The 15,459-nt window shown below is 44.0% G+C and overlaps 1 protein-coding gene across 1 annotated transcript in view; it reads left to right on the forward strand.

The window, feature by feature from the left end:
• The window catches only part of LOC115475147 (ciliogenesis-associated TTC17-interacting protein-like), a 102,224-nt gene that overhangs the window by 77,480 nt on the left and 9,285 nt on the right, over positions 1-15,459 (forward strand). Inside the window, exons 9-10 of the mRNA XM_030210887.1 lie at positions 7,101-7,268; positions 11,614-11,738. Coding sequence (XP_030066747.1) covers positions 7,101-7,268; positions 11,614-11,738 — 293 coding nt within the window. The remainder of the gene's footprint in view (positions 1-7,100; positions 7,269-11,613; positions 11,739-15,459) is intronic.

Raw genomic sequence — 15,459 nt, forward strand, 5'->3', positions numbered from 1 at the left:
TTTACATAGACTTCACTCTGGATGTCCTCATCAGTGTGTAGAAGAAAGAGTTGAATTCTATTTTCTCCAGCCTCTACAAAATGCTGAATGCAAGAAATATGTTTATTTTATTTATGTATGCGTTCTTGGATCCCCCTATTATTGAAAAACAAATTTCGGTTCAAAGTGGGTTACAATTTACATTTTGGTGGAGTTACAATAGTGTGTAATGTTGAGAGGGCATCTGTAGTTCGTGTGGTCCTTCATAGATTTGAAGAGGAAAAGGTAGTTGTCGTGTTTTGGTGGTGTTTATTCACACAGTTTTTGAAGAGGTAGATTTGAAAGGAAGGCGACGATATCTTTGTGATTAGCTTTAGAAGTTTTTGAAGAGTTAGGTTTTCAATTCTTTTCTGAATTGGAGGAGATTGTTTATGCTTCTTATGGTTTTTGTATCGAGTTCCACCATTTGGAACCCTGGTAGCTAAATCCTGCTGTGTAAATAGTTTTGTAGATGGTGTTTTTGCAGTTGGGTAGATGTAGGAGTAGGTAGTTTCTGTTTTCAGGGCTGGCATTTCTTGAGGATAGTTCAGTCATGTTAAGCATATATTCGGGTGCCATTCCGAATAGTATCTTGAAGATTAGGGGGCTCGCTTTGAAAAATATTCTTGCCTTGACTGGTAGCCAATGTAGTGTTTCAGGCAATGGTGTAGCTCTTTCGTATTTTGATTTCTTGAAGATCAGTCTTGCTGCTGTGTTTTGGACTTTTTGCAGCGATTTTAGTGTGTTTTCCTTGCATCCTGTATATGCTGCGTTGCAGTTGTCTAGTTGCGATAGCATTGTTGATTGGACCAGTATCCAGACTGATTGTCTAGGGAAATAGTCTCTTATTCTTCTCGATTTCCATAGTGTTCTGAAGCATTTTGATATTACTGCTGATATTTGATTGTTCAGAGTTAGATGTTTATCGAGAATGATTCCTAGTATCTTAAGTTGTGTTTCGATGTGGTGTGTTTGTTGGTTGATTGTGAATTTTTCATAGGATGTGGGGTTGTGTGGCCTGGATAGTACTGGGAATTTGGTTTTGTCTCTGTTTAGTTTGAGTTTGAAAGTTGTTGGCCATTCTTCCATGAGGTCCAATCCTTTTTTTTATTTTGTCTTGTATGCTTGTGATATTGTGATGTCATCTGCATATCTCTCTATATAAAACACACCTCCAACATTCTAATGAAGCCTCACTTTCCCAACGTTCTAAAGTGAGGCGGTAGAGACCACTTTTTGAACATCAGTGTTTGCCCCGCCCACGCGCTGCTGATTGGCTGTGCCTCAGGTGATGCAAACAAAGTACGGTTCCACCTCCCAAACATTCACATGGACTTAGAAACCACCAACCCTTTGAATGGGGCCGGTGCTGCAGAGGAGCAGGAGTGGGACAGCGAAGAAAATGCAGCGGCATTCAGGAAAAAAAAAACCAAACACACACGAGTCCCGCCCCTTCCTGAGGAGGGGGTAGCTACCAGCACGGGGACCAACCGCGAGGAAAGCGCGGACGAAGAACGCCACTAAACAACCACTACATCGCGGACCTTACTGTGCAAGCTGTTCATGCGGTGAGTCTCCAAGCCGGCGTTCAGTGCCTACAACAGAGACTTCCAAACTCATGCGCCCTCAGCCCCGCCCCCCTACAGAACACCAAACCAACCCCCCCCCCAAAAAACCACCCAAACGGAAACCTCCGGCGCCCAACCCCCCCCTAAAAAAATGGATCACAGCCCACCTGAGTGCCCAGCTGAATTCAGTGCCTACAAGGAGACCTCCAGACACATGCGCCCTCAGCCCCGTCCCCCTCTACAGAACACCATCCACATTCCACACTCGAAAAAAACCCATATCTACTCCTACTGCCTGCCTGCAACGGATCCCTCTGGTTTCAACAAAAATACAAGTGCCTACAAATATCACATCAGAGTGCCCTGCTGAATTAAGATTACTGTATTGTAGATCCCCTATGGGTGAGGTTTAGAGCAGATGGTAAGAGAATCACCATTCAGAAATTGATTAAGTAAAATTTAAGAGCTGTATGTGTGGTAAGAGTGTGACTTGAAGTAGTTAACTAATTTTTAAAAGCCTCTCGCGTTGTTTTATGGCTTTTAGAGTGGTGACTGAAGCTGAGTGCTAAGGTGAAAGCTTTAACCTTAAAATAAGCCAATAATTCAGACAAGCATTAACAGTTTGGTAACCTGGGAAAGCTTGTTCATGTAATAATTGGGCACACTATGTGCACATGACTAAGGTGACAATTTAAGTGCACATTCCTTGCTGTCAAGCTTAAATAGGGTTTTTGTGAAAAACTTATGAGAGAAAAACCCTGCATATGCTAAATTAAATTACTTTGGAAAGAGGAAAAGTAATTATATTGGTTAAAAGTTTCAGGGAATTCAGAGCTGCTGTGAGAAGTTCTGGACAGAGGATTTTAAGACCTCTGGTGGTGTTTAGTATTCTCAGTAAGTTTGGTCATAAAGAAATTGTTTTGCTGAGACCATTTGAAATTCTGGGGAACATTATTTGAGGGAGGGATCAGAATAGGGCTGAATTAATTATATTTTTCTTTACTTGGGGAGCTAGTTAGGGAAATAAGTTGCACAATCATATAGGGAAATGAGTTTAAAATTATAGCAAAAGAGGAATTAATTTGATGAATTATACAGGGATAGGGTTTTGCCTTTTTGATTTTTTTTATAAGCATAGAGTAGTAGGTACTAAAAAGTTCCGGGTTCCTGCTCCCTGGTATCGTTGAATCAAAGTCCTGGCAACCAAACAACAAGTGCACCAACGTTAAAGAAAGACCAAAGTTAACCCCATGCAAGAAAGGTCTACAAAACAAACCGCTAAGTACAAACACCTACAGTGATTAAGAGACTAAAATTACTTACCTGAAGGTAGCGAAGTGTATGCATATCCACGTGGAGGAGGTTATATCCTTAAAGAGGAAAATGGATAAAAAAGAATCAATTTCTTCAGTAGAACTTTCTGTTTAAAGTAAATTTTTAGGAATATAGAACTTAAACAACGGTATAACTTATCTGATTTGAAAGATGGAGGATGTCCGTAGATGGTAGTCAATTTATTGAATATGTACACATCTTCTGAGAGAAAAAATGTTGTAGATTATAAATGTTTTACTGTTTGTTCTGAAGTGAACACAAACCTTTTATATTTGTTATTTTGATACAACGAAACATTTGTTTTATCAATGAAATTAGTACAATTATATATTGAATTTACATAAACATTTTTCATAATAAATTATTTAAATTTCAAGTTTAGTGTGTCATAATGTCATCACTTAGTAAAACTTGAACCATCATCAAGGAAAATTCATTTACTAACATCTTAAGTTGCACACTATATCCAATATAGAATTTCCTTGATTTTTATCTGTATTTCCTCAATTGGTGAGTGTTGATTGTGGGGCGGGGCCTTTAAACCGTGATTGTATACTCTTACCATCTGCTCTAAACCTCACCCATAGGGGATCTACAGTATCACACTCACACGCAGAGAATCACCTCCTACCAGCCACAAAAAAACCCCACATCTAATATGGACAATCAGCATCACTCACTAACACACATACATACAACCAAACTGCCCACCACCCAAAATGCCACACACTGCCATGGACAGACAACATCTTGCTTTCACACTCATACACACACACTCCCTCCCCCAACCCCCTTAATACAAGAACTGAAACAGTAAAAACCTACATCTCTCTCTTACAAACACCCACAGACTCCCATAATCCCCCCCCCCCAAAAACACAAACACTCATACAGAACAACCCTACCCCACAAACACCCCCCCACAAAATGGCACACACACCCACAGACACCCACAACCCCCCTCAAAACCACAAACACTCATACAGACTTTACAACTTAAAAAAAAAACTCTTTTCCTTTTTAAAAAAAAATATATTCCTTAATATCAAACAGAAAAAGAAAAAAAAAACAAAAAACCACATGCTAGCGCCCGTTTCATTTGTTTTGGAAACGGGCCTTTTTTACTAGTGCATATATAAATGGGTTAAAACCCATTAATTCCAGTTTTTTTTCGAGTGGCACCATCATTGCACTGAACAGTATTGGTGATATTGGCGATCCCTATGGTACCCCGCTCTCAGAGATCCATGAGGCTGATGTTTGGTTGGATATCTTTACGATGTAGGATCTGGTCAGTAGGAAGCCATTGAACTATGTTGTCACTGCACCGCTGATTCCTATATAGTCGCGCAGCGTCATTAGTGTGGTGTGGTATACTAGGTCGAACACACTTGACATGTTAAATTGTAGTAGTAATATGTTTTGTCCTTGGCATATTATGTTTCTGAATGTCGTTATCAGGGTGGTTATGACCATCTCAGTGCTGTGTTGTGGTCTGAAACCTGATTGGAATTTATGAAGAATTGAGAATTTTGTCAAGTATTCTGTTAGTTGCTGTACATAAGTACATAAACATTGCCACGCTGGGAAAAGACCAAAGGTCCATCAAGCCCAGCACTCTGTCTCCGACAGCGGCCAATCCAGGCCCCAAGAACCTGGCAAAACCCATCGTTTTGGTCAGTAGTGGTATTGAGGCTACTGGCCTATAATTTGTGATATCACTGATCTTGCTGGTAGTGTTTTTGGAGATGGGTGTGAGTACAATGTCGCCTTTGTTACAAATTGATCTCTTTCAAACATGTATGTGATGTGTTTGGTGAAGTACTTGACGAACCAGTCTGGTGGGTTGGGGCATTTGCCAAGTTGGCAGTATGCATGTGCGTATTTTGTCAGTAGTGTCTTTACTTGTGCCTAGTTGTGGTGATTTGAACGTGGTCCATATTCTGTCTGCTGCGGTGTGGTTGCCATGGGTTTCGCAGTCCTGTAGGTAGTTTGTGATGTTTACTTGTGGTTTTGCAAGGTTTGATCTTGTGTTTGTTATTTTGGTTTTGAAGTATTGTTCAAGCTTGTCTGCAGTTGGTGGTGTTTGAGTTGTTGCCAATATGTTCTGGGTTTTCAGTAGTTTGTTCATGAGTTTGAATATTTTTTTCGTATTGGTGTGATCGAGGTTCGTATATGTACTGTAGTGTTCTGCTTTTGCTTACTTTATGCTGTTTGTGTCTGTTCTTATGGCTTTTCTCCATATGGATTTGTTTGCATCTGTTTTATTTTTGGCCTATGCTCTTTTGAGTTTCCTACATAAGTACATAAGTACATAAGTAGTGCCATACTGGGAAAGACCAAAGGTCCATCTAGCCCAGCATCCTGTCACCGACAGTGGCCAATCCAGGTCAAGGGCACCTGGCACGCTCCCCAAACGTAAAAACATTCCAGACAAGTTATACCTAAAAATGCGGAATTTTTCCAAGTCCATTTAATAGCGGTCTATGGACTTGTCCTTTAGGAATCTATCTAACCCCTTTTTAAACTCCGTCAAGCTAACCGCCCGTACCACGTTCTCCGGCAACGAATTCCAGAGTCTAATTACACGTTGGGTGAAGAAAACTTTTCTCCGATTCGTTTTAAATTTACCACACTGTAGCTTCAACTCATGCCCTCTAGTCCTAGTATTTTTGGATAGCGTGAACAGTCGCTTCACATCCACCCGATCCATTCCACTCATTATTTTATACACTTCTATCATATCTCCCCTCAGCCGTCTCTTCTCCAAGCTGAAAAGCCCTAGCCTTCTCAGCCTCTCTTCATAGGAAAGTCGTCCCATCCCCACTATCATTTTCGTCGCCCTTCGCTGTACCTTTTCCAATTCTACTATATCTTTTTTGAGATACGGAGACCAGTACTGAACACAATACTCCAGGTGCGGTCGCGTAGTAGTTTGTCATTAAACCAGGGATGTGGGTGGCTTCTTTCTTCATTCCTACTTTGGTGAGGCCCCTGGCACTCGCACCCATAAATTGGAGGAGGTCGCACAGATCTTCTCTATTTCATAACATTGTACTCTTCCTCGGTTGAGGAACTTGGGCCACCGATTCGGGACTATGTGGAGGACTCAGGTCTACCAAGGCTCTCTGAGGATGCATGCGCCCATCTTAATGGTTCTTTTCATGCCCTTGAGGTGCAGAAGGTGATAAAGACCCTGTCCAGAGGCACTGCCCCTATTAGTTTTTTTTACCCCTGACGCAGCCTGAGGGTGAAACGTGGCCACGTCAGCAAGGTTTTTTTTATCAGTTGAAAAGGGAATATCCCAGACCTGCTTATTGATTTCTTCACCTGGAGGTGACACCATCTGAACACTCTGAAGCTACTGATCACAAGATCATATTGATCCAAGTTCCCTGTCGCCAGACTCCTGATGCAGGCCTGTGGGCCGAAACACAACAGTTGTGTCGAGTCTTTTCATCAATAAAGAAGTCTTTAAGACATTGTTTCCAGGATTTGGTTTTCCTTGGTCAAAACATCCCACTTTTACCTGTTTCTTTGTGTTTTCCCGTGGGGCGTTCGAGTTCTCCACTTTATTGCAGATTTTTCTGAAGAATGTAACATGCACACATGTAAACGGAGGGCAGAACACTTCCTTAGGGTGTTACAGCAGTTATGAAATACTCAGAAGTGCAATGTACTCGGTGAACATTGTTTTATAAATAGTGGAATGATTCCAATAGTCACAAGAGAAAAACCTTTAAACTGTTTGTTTTTTTAACAATTTGCTCCCTAAGGAGAGGGGGGGGCGAGAGGGGGGAAGAAATTGACAATTTTAAGAATTTGATTGGTCAATGACATTTGAGAGATGGATAGTAATAGATGTAAGAATTCTCGTTTATTTGGTGGAGAGATGTTAATATACTCGCAGAATACGGCCCATATGAGTCTATTGTATTAGCTGGGGACAGGATTGAGGGGCCGGATCATCCCCATCATTAGATTTGTTGTATTATTGCTCTGGTGATGGGAGCTAGTTTGGGAGATCAATGTACTTGGGGAAATGACATTGTTTTTGTAAAAAGGAGAAGAGACACTCTGTAATGGGGGGGAAATGAACATGACACACAATTTCATGGTTGTAATGTTTTATTGATTGTTCAATAAAAAAATGTTTAAAACTAACAATTTGCTCCCCAGCTTGTAAAACATCGCACCACCTCATACCCCTGGAAAGCCTTGGAAGGATTTGTGTCAGAAGCTTCAAATGTTCTGATTCTTCGGATCCTGGCCAAACGAAGGGAAGTCCCGGAAAGCATGATCTTCTTGGTATTCGACACCGAAACAAATCTCTGTCAGTCTACCTATGTGAGTATCGAGGCTGGTGCCAGGGAATTAAACACACAGGGTCGCTATGATGACCACACCTCAAGCTTATGTCGAACGAACCTGTTCTCCACTCCTCATGGAAAAAGCATCCTGTTTATTGCAAACCTGCTATCTTTCGCTTATTGAATATTTCAAACCCGTTATCTCTCACTAACTGCATATTGCTATGTGCTATACAGGGGCGTAGCTACGTGGGGCCACGGGGGCATGGGCCCCCACAGATTACGCCCTGGCCCTCTCTACATTTGACCCCCCCTGCTGCTGCCGCCGCTGCCCCCCCCCCCCCCCCCCCCCCGCCGCATCAGGTACCTTGTTTGCTGGCGGGGGTCCCCAATCCCCGCCAGCCGAAGAGTCTTCTTCAGCGCCGGTTGACTCCAGCGCCTTCGTTGTGTGATCATCTGTTTCTGACGCCTTACGTCCTGCACGGGGCTACATGCACGGTGCAGACTCACAGAAGCAGAAGCCTGCGCGGCCACATTGGTGATCTGCAAGGGCCGACCTCTACATGGAATGTTGCTAGTGGAATAGCAACATTCCATGTAGAATCTCAAATAGTAGCAACAGTGGAGGAGTGGCCTAGTGGTTAGGCTGGTGGACTTTGGTCCTGGGGAACTGAGGAGCTGAGTTCGATTCCCACTTCGGGCACAGGCAGCTCCTTGTGACTCTGGGCAAGTCACTTAACGCTCCATTGCCCGCCGCATAGAGCCTGCCACTGAGTGGGAAAGTGCGGGGTACAAATGTAACAAAAATAAAAAAATTAATTTACAGATTATGATTCTCAGGTCTATGCGTACACACTATTCATAGCATTTTTTACTTATTTTTTTTACTTGTTTTTAGTTTGCACATTTGTTTGTCCGATTCTAAACATATTGGATTGTTTATCACCTGATTACCTTTGGCCCATGTAAAGTCTAATACATAATGCACAAGCCAAGACTCATCTTTTACTTTTGTTTTTTTATACTTTTTAATCTCTGTATATATATATATGAATGTGATTATTGCACAAATTGATTTTATAGATGTCACTATTTTATATATAACTATAACCAATTTCCCAAACACATCATTACTCACACTAGCTTTTCCATCTTTATCACCATCAATGGACATGTAAAAATGAATATTTAACTATTGCCTGCTATTTTCTATAAGTCAAACATGAGTAATAATTTTGAATAAATAATTGAAGACATACAACTTTTTATAAAAAGCAAAATGCAAGAAAAAGATTTAGTAAAAAAGTGATGGGTTGATCTATGAGGAGGTAAAGGACACCATTTACAATTGGCGGCAAAGTCCCATATGGTGGAAACTTTTGAAATGTCTGAAGATCCCCGAATAGTTAAATATTCATTTTTACATGTCCATTGATGGTGATAAAGATGGAAAAGCTAGTGTGAGTAATGATGTGTTTGGGAAATTGGTTATAGTTATTTTGACATATTCCCCACACTGTAAGTTAGGTTTCTCAAGTTGACTATTTTATATATGTCATTTTTGTCTGATTACATTAGTTTTCATGTAATTAGTTATTTTGTTTTTCATGTAGCTTTAATAGACCCCCTGATGCAGGCCTTGGAGCTGAAACACGGCTGTGTCGGGTCATTTTTTTTAGCTGTTACATTAAAAAGTTCTTGACATACTCCTTCAGCTGTCCTCACTTTTTTTGTTCTATTGCCTTCGTTGCACCTGAGGGTTTTCCTCTTCCTTTTTGTTTTCTTATTAACTACTGTAAACAGCACTGAACCTTTCCAGGGGATTTTAGTGGTATATAAGATTAAATTAAATTTGATTTTACTTGACTAGGTGAAACTTTGGCCTTGTGTCCCTCTTCCCAAGCATCTATCAGGGTCCCCCTTGCTGAGAGTTTCATGATTACTGCAACATCACCCTTTGCAAGGAGCTGCAGTGGGAGTTGAACCCAGGTTGCCAGGATCAAAGCTTACTGCACCAGTGACGTTCCTAGGGGGGCTGACACCCGGGGCGGATCGCTAATGCACCCCGCCCCCCGGGTGCAGCGCCCCCCCCCCCGGATGCAGCGCGGACCCCCCTTCCTGGCGAAAGGACACCCCCCGCGAAGGTACCCCCCGGGTGCACGCCGCTGGGGGAGGGCGGGGGTGCCGCGCGCGCCTGTCCTCCGTTGTTCCATGCTTCTTCTCTGTTCCGGAACAGGAAGTAACCTGTTCCGGGGCAGAGAAGAAGCACGGAACAACGGAGGACAGGTGCGCGCGGCACCCCCCCCCAGCGGCGTGCACCCAGGGCGGACCGCACCCACAACCCCCCCCCCCCTAGGAACACCACTGTACTGCACTAACCATTAGGCCACTCCTCCCCCACATAGCAGTGAAAATTATTTCCACGTGCTCTATGACTTTTTCCCTTTCTTTTGTGTGTGTGTATTTGAGTCAGTTGTGTTTTACTTTGTATAGAACTTTCTATGCTTTTATTCCCTCCTCTTCTCGTATAGGGATCCTCTGTGTTTATCCCCCGCGTTTTTCAATTCTGCCACTATTTTCATCCCCACCACCATTCCAGGCATCCACCACCCTGTCCACAAAAAAGTATTTCCAGAAGTTGCTTTTCAGTTTCCCCCTTTGCAGCTTGATCTCACCTTGTTTGAAAAAGGTTTCCTTGGTCATTTAGATTTGCCAAGTATTTAAATGTCTCTGTATCATATCTCCCCTAGCCTTCCTCTCTTCAAGGTTTATTCAGGTCTTCTGGTGCAGACCCCACACCATTTTGGTCACTTCCGCCGAACTGCTTTGAGTCTTTTTATGTCTTTAGTAGGATACGGCCCCCAAAACTGAGCACTTCAACGACTTGTTCGGGGGCATTACCACCTCTTCTTTTCCAGGGCCGCCGAGAGACTGGGCCGGGCCCCTGCCGCCCTCACCGCCCCGCCCCCCCCCCCCCCCCCGAGGTCGCCGCTGCCACTCCTCCCCCTTCGTCCGCCACTGGGCCGGGCCCCCTGCATTGAAATCGCAGTCTTACCTCCGTGAAAGCAGCACTGCAGGCAGCAGAACGCCTCCCTTCGGCCCTCCTTCCTTCCTTGTGTCCCGCCCTCGTGGAAGTTACGTCAGACGAGGGCGGGACACAGGGAGGGAAGGAGGGCCGAAGGGAGGCGTTCTGCTGCCTGCAGCGCTGCTTTCACGGAGGTGAGACTGCGATTTAAATGCAGGGGGCAGACGGTCGACGACGGAGGGCGGGTGGGACTGTGGCGCTGGTCCCCCCTTGGAGGCCCAGGCCCAGGGAAGTTTGTACCCCCTGCCGCCCCCTCTCGGCGGCTATGTTCCTTTCCGCTGGTTATGCCCCTCTCTATGCAGCTTCACATCCACCTTGTCATATGGTTTCACCACTTTGAGATTTTCAGACACCGGTCCACACACATCAGCCTTTCACCTCTGTACTCCAAACGCAGCACCCTGTATCGCGTTAAAGCTTACCTGCCAAGAATTCACCCATGCCTATAATTTTTGTAGATCACTTCTCAGGGCTCTGATTAGAAAACAATAACGGTGGTGTTTGGGCCGATTTATTTTTGTGTTCATGTTCTTATTTTGATTGGGGCTGATATCGAGACTGCGGAAGTTAGACTGGCTAACTCCCACAGTTGGCGTCAAGCCCGGATACTCAATATCGGGCCGCTTCCAGTGACCGGAATTCAATATCTGGTTTATTTTTGGCCGGCTTAAAGATAACCGGCTAAGTCAATATTCAGACTTAGCTGGTTATCTTTAAATTGGCCAAAGATATACCAGGTTTTTAAGCAGCCAAATATGGCCACGAAACCCGGTTTAAAAATCAGCAGATAGCCGGTTATATCGCTTGATATAACCGTCTGTCCGCTAACCGGGGATATTTAGCAGGGGATAGCCGGCTATTCTCCGCTGAATATCGGCGGATAGCCGGTTAAGCGCTGTTTGACCGGTCAGCAGCTGTTCTGACCGATTAAATAGTGCTGAATATCGGGGGAATTCTGTTTAATATTTTTCACAACTTCCTGTTTACAGCAGAACCCTGTTCACTGGCATTCACACTTAATCTCTTTGAACTTAAGACTCCCCAGTAAAAAAAAAAAAAAAAAAGCCTTATAGGAACCACCTAGCTGAGACTCCCAGAACTTCAGCTTCAACAAATTCACTCATTACCACTGGACAAAGCTTTTTCCAGTACTTCAGCCTATGGGCCCCTCACACCCAATGTCACAGAGGTACTAGAAAATGATCTAAACTAGAAGGTAAGGACTGCATAGTCTGTTTATTCCAAGGATTCTGGTTTTTGTCTCCCTGTGTCTGATTCTTTTGCTTTCCTTTCTTAGAATGAGATGGGCTTACAAAAGCAGACCATTGAGAAGGACATGGTAGATGTGTATGGGATTGAGAGGACCATCCAGTCAGAGGTGGATCTTCCCATCACGTGGCAAAGCTACTTCCTATCAGATGGGTAAGTGTGGCTCTGTCCATAAGAAAGAGATATTAAAATTAGTTCCAGCTGTTATAAGATCTCACAAAGTTTGTTTAACGCTCAGGAGAGGAGGAAGGAAATGTGGGATTTACGTTGCACACATTTTTCTGTATCTCAGAAAATAACCACAAATTTTTAAATTTTAAAAAGTCATGGGATAGGAGGCAATGTCCTTCGGTGGATTAGGACTTGGTTATTGGCCAGAAAGCAGAGGGTAGGGTTAAATGGCCATTTTTCTCGGTGGAGGAGGGTGAATAGTGGAGTGCCACAGGGATCTGTACTGGGACCGGTGCTATTTAACATATTTGCAAATGATCTGGAAAACGGAACGATGAATAACGCAGGTGACACAAAACTGTACAAAGTTGTTAAAACACATGCCGATTGTGAAAAATCGCAGGAAGAAGACCTTAAAGACTGGGGCATCCAGATGACAGATGAAGAAATTTAACGTGGACAAATGCAAAGTGATGCACATTGGGAAGAATAATCCAAATCATAGTTATCTGATGCCGGGGTCCACCTTAGGAGTCAGCACTCAGGAAAAAGATCTAGGCGTCGTTGTAGACAATACGCTGAAATCTTTTGTGTAGTGTGCGGCGGCAGCCAAAAAAGCAAACAGGATGCTAGGAATTATTAGGAAAGGGATGGTAAATAAGACCAAGGACATTATAATGTCTCTGTATAGCTTCATAGTGTGACCTCATCTGGAGTATTTTGTGCAGTTCTAGTCACTGTATGTCAATAAAGATATGGTGGAATTAGAAAATGTTCAAAACAGAGCAACCAAAATGATAAAGAGGATGGAACTCCTCCCATATGGGAAAAGGCTAAAGAGGTTAGGGCTCTTCAGCTTGGAAAAGAGACGGATGAGGGGAATTTGATAAGAACATAAGTATTGTCATACTTTGACAGACCAAAGGTCAATCAAGCCCGACATCCTGTTTCCAACAGTGGCCAATCCAGGTTACAAGTACCTGGCAAGATCCCAAAACAGTACAATACATTTTATACTGCTTATCCTAGAAATAAGCAGTGGATTTTCCCCAAGTCCATCTTAATAATGGCTTATGGACTTTTCCTTTAGGAAGTTATCCAAACCTTTTTTAAACCCCGCTAAGCTAACCGCTTTTACCATATTCTCTAGCAACAAATTCCAGAGTTTAATTACACATTGACTGAAGAAATATTTTATCTGATTTGTTTTAAAATTTACTACTTTGTAGCTTCATTGCGTTACCCCCAGTCCTAGTATTTTTGGAAAGAGTAGTCTACCCGTTCCACGCCACTCATTATTTTATGGACCTCTATCATATCTCCCCTTAGCCGTCTTTTCTCCAAGCTGAAGAGCCCTAGATGCTTCAGCCTTTCCTCGTAGGGAAGTCATCCCATCCCCTTTATCATTTTCATCATCCTTCTCTGTACCTTTTCTAATGCCACTATATCTCTTTTGATTTATATGATTTATATGATTGAGGTCTAGAAAATACTGAATGATGTAGAACAGGTAAAAGAGAATCGATTTTTCACTGCTTCAAAAAGTACAAAGACCAGGGGACACTCAATGAAATTACATGGAAATACTATTAAAATAAATAGGCGGAAATAGTTTTTCACTCAACAAATAGTTAAGCTCTGGAACTCGTTGCTGGAGGATGTTTGCAACGGTGGTTAGTATATCTGGGTTTAAAAAAAAGATTTAGATAAGTTCCTGTAGAAAAGTCCATAATGTACTATTGAGATAGACGTGGGGAAGTCACTGCTTGTCCTGGGATTAGTAGCATGGAATGTAGCTACTATTTGAGATTCTGAATGGAATGTTGCTACTATTTGAGATTCTAAATGGAATGTTGCTACTCTTTGGGGTTCTACATGGAATGTTGCTACTACTTGAGATTCTGAATGGAATGTTGCTACTCTTTGGGGTTCTACATGGAATGTTGCTACTACTTGAGATTCTGAATGGAATGTTGCTACTCTTTGGGGTTTTACATGGAATGTTGCTACTATTTGAGATTCTGCCAGGTACTTGTGCCCCGGATTGGCCACTGTGGCAAGCAGAATAGTGGTGTAGATGGACCATTGGTCTGACCCTGTATGGCTATTCTAAGACAAGTAGCACCTATTCCCAGATAAGCATATCTACCCAAAAGACATCCAGCATCCACCAGATCAAATGCACGTTTTTATTAAAGTGTTGGCTTGTGTATCACTCGGAGCTACTAAGAAGTGCCATAAATAAAATAAAAAGTGAGCCTCCTAGAGCCTCATTTGCCTGTAAATGTTGAGGCTGTGCTCTGCTCAGCTTGGGAAGCCTTGTTAATGTCATTAAATGAATTATAAACGATCTACTTTTTTTTGCCATGCTTTGCTCAAAAATTCAAGTGTGTGTCAATAACTTAGGAACCCTCACAGGCCGGAGAGGGGGAGGGATAGGGAAAGGGGATGGGATTTGAAATACCCAGTGGCGTACCAAGGTGGGAGCGGTCTGCCCCAGGTGCACGCTGGTGGGGGGTGCCACGGCGCGCGCCTGTCAGCTCCGAGTTTGCTAACTTCGCTCGTTCGCTGCAGCTCCTTCTGCCCCGGAACAGGTTACTTCCTGCTCCGGGGCAAAGGGAGAATGGAACGAACGAAGCCGACAGGCGCGCGGCACCCCCCCCCCCCCCCCAGCAGGTAAAAATGCACCCGGGAGGGGGGTGTCGTTTCGCCAGGGGGGGGGAGAGGTGTCGTTTTTGGGGGGGGCGCATCGGCGATCCGCCCCGGGTGTCAGCCGCCCTAGGAACGCCACTGCCCCACAGTGGCATAGCCAGACAGCCAATTTTTGGTGGACTTGAGCCCAAAATGGATGGCCACAAATTTTCTCGCCACCCCTTCCCACCTGCCCATGGTCTGTCATCTCTCCCTCTTTTTTCCACTCCTCACCCCACTCAGGAACCAGCATCTCTCTCTCTCTCCTGCTGACAATCTGATATCTCTCACCATTTTTCAATTCTCCCCACCCCCCATGTACCTTTCAAAACTTCACTTTCAGAGGTCACCAGCAGTGAGCAGCAGTACACACACGTTGCTTGCACTGGCCACAGAGTCTTCCCTCTGATGCAATCCTGCCTCTGTGGAAACAGAGAAGGATCTGGGGCCAGTAGAGCCTCATACATGAGTTGCTGCTCAGTGCTGGTGACCTCTAGAAGGAAAGTTTTAAAAGATACATGGGGGAGGGGGGCAGAGACAGGGAGAGATGTTGGATTGGCAGCAGGGAAGGGAGGGAGAGAGACATGTCAGTTCACAAGTGAGACGAGGAGTAGAAGAAGGAGGGCGAGATGCCAGACCACAGGGAGATGGACAGGCAAGTGCTGGCAGCCTCTGGAAGGGAAGGGTTAAAAGGTAAGCGTGTGGGGAGGGAGAGGTTGAGACATCACCAGCAAGGGAGGGTAGGGAGATATACCAGGAGTCTTCCACTAGCCATAGCAAGGGTGTGCTGCTGCTGGGTGGGCCTGAGCCCAAAGTGGGTGAGTTCCTGCCCGCTCAGGCCCACCCAAGACAACGCCACTGACCTCAAGATCAGACAAATAGCATAAGTGTTATACAGGACCCAGGAGAAGATGTAGCTATTTAAATGTGATTTTATTTTCCTCAAAAAGAAGAAGATGTCCAATCCTTCCTCAAACAAACCAAGATAGACAAAACACACAGGGTCGGAAGG

This window comes from Microcaecilia unicolor, chromosome 7 (assembly GCF_901765095.1).
Source record: "Microcaecilia unicolor chromosome 7, aMicUni1.1, whole genome shotgun sequence".
NCBI lineage: Eukaryota > Metazoa > Chordata > Amphibia > Gymnophiona > Siphonopidae > Microcaecilia > Microcaecilia unicolor.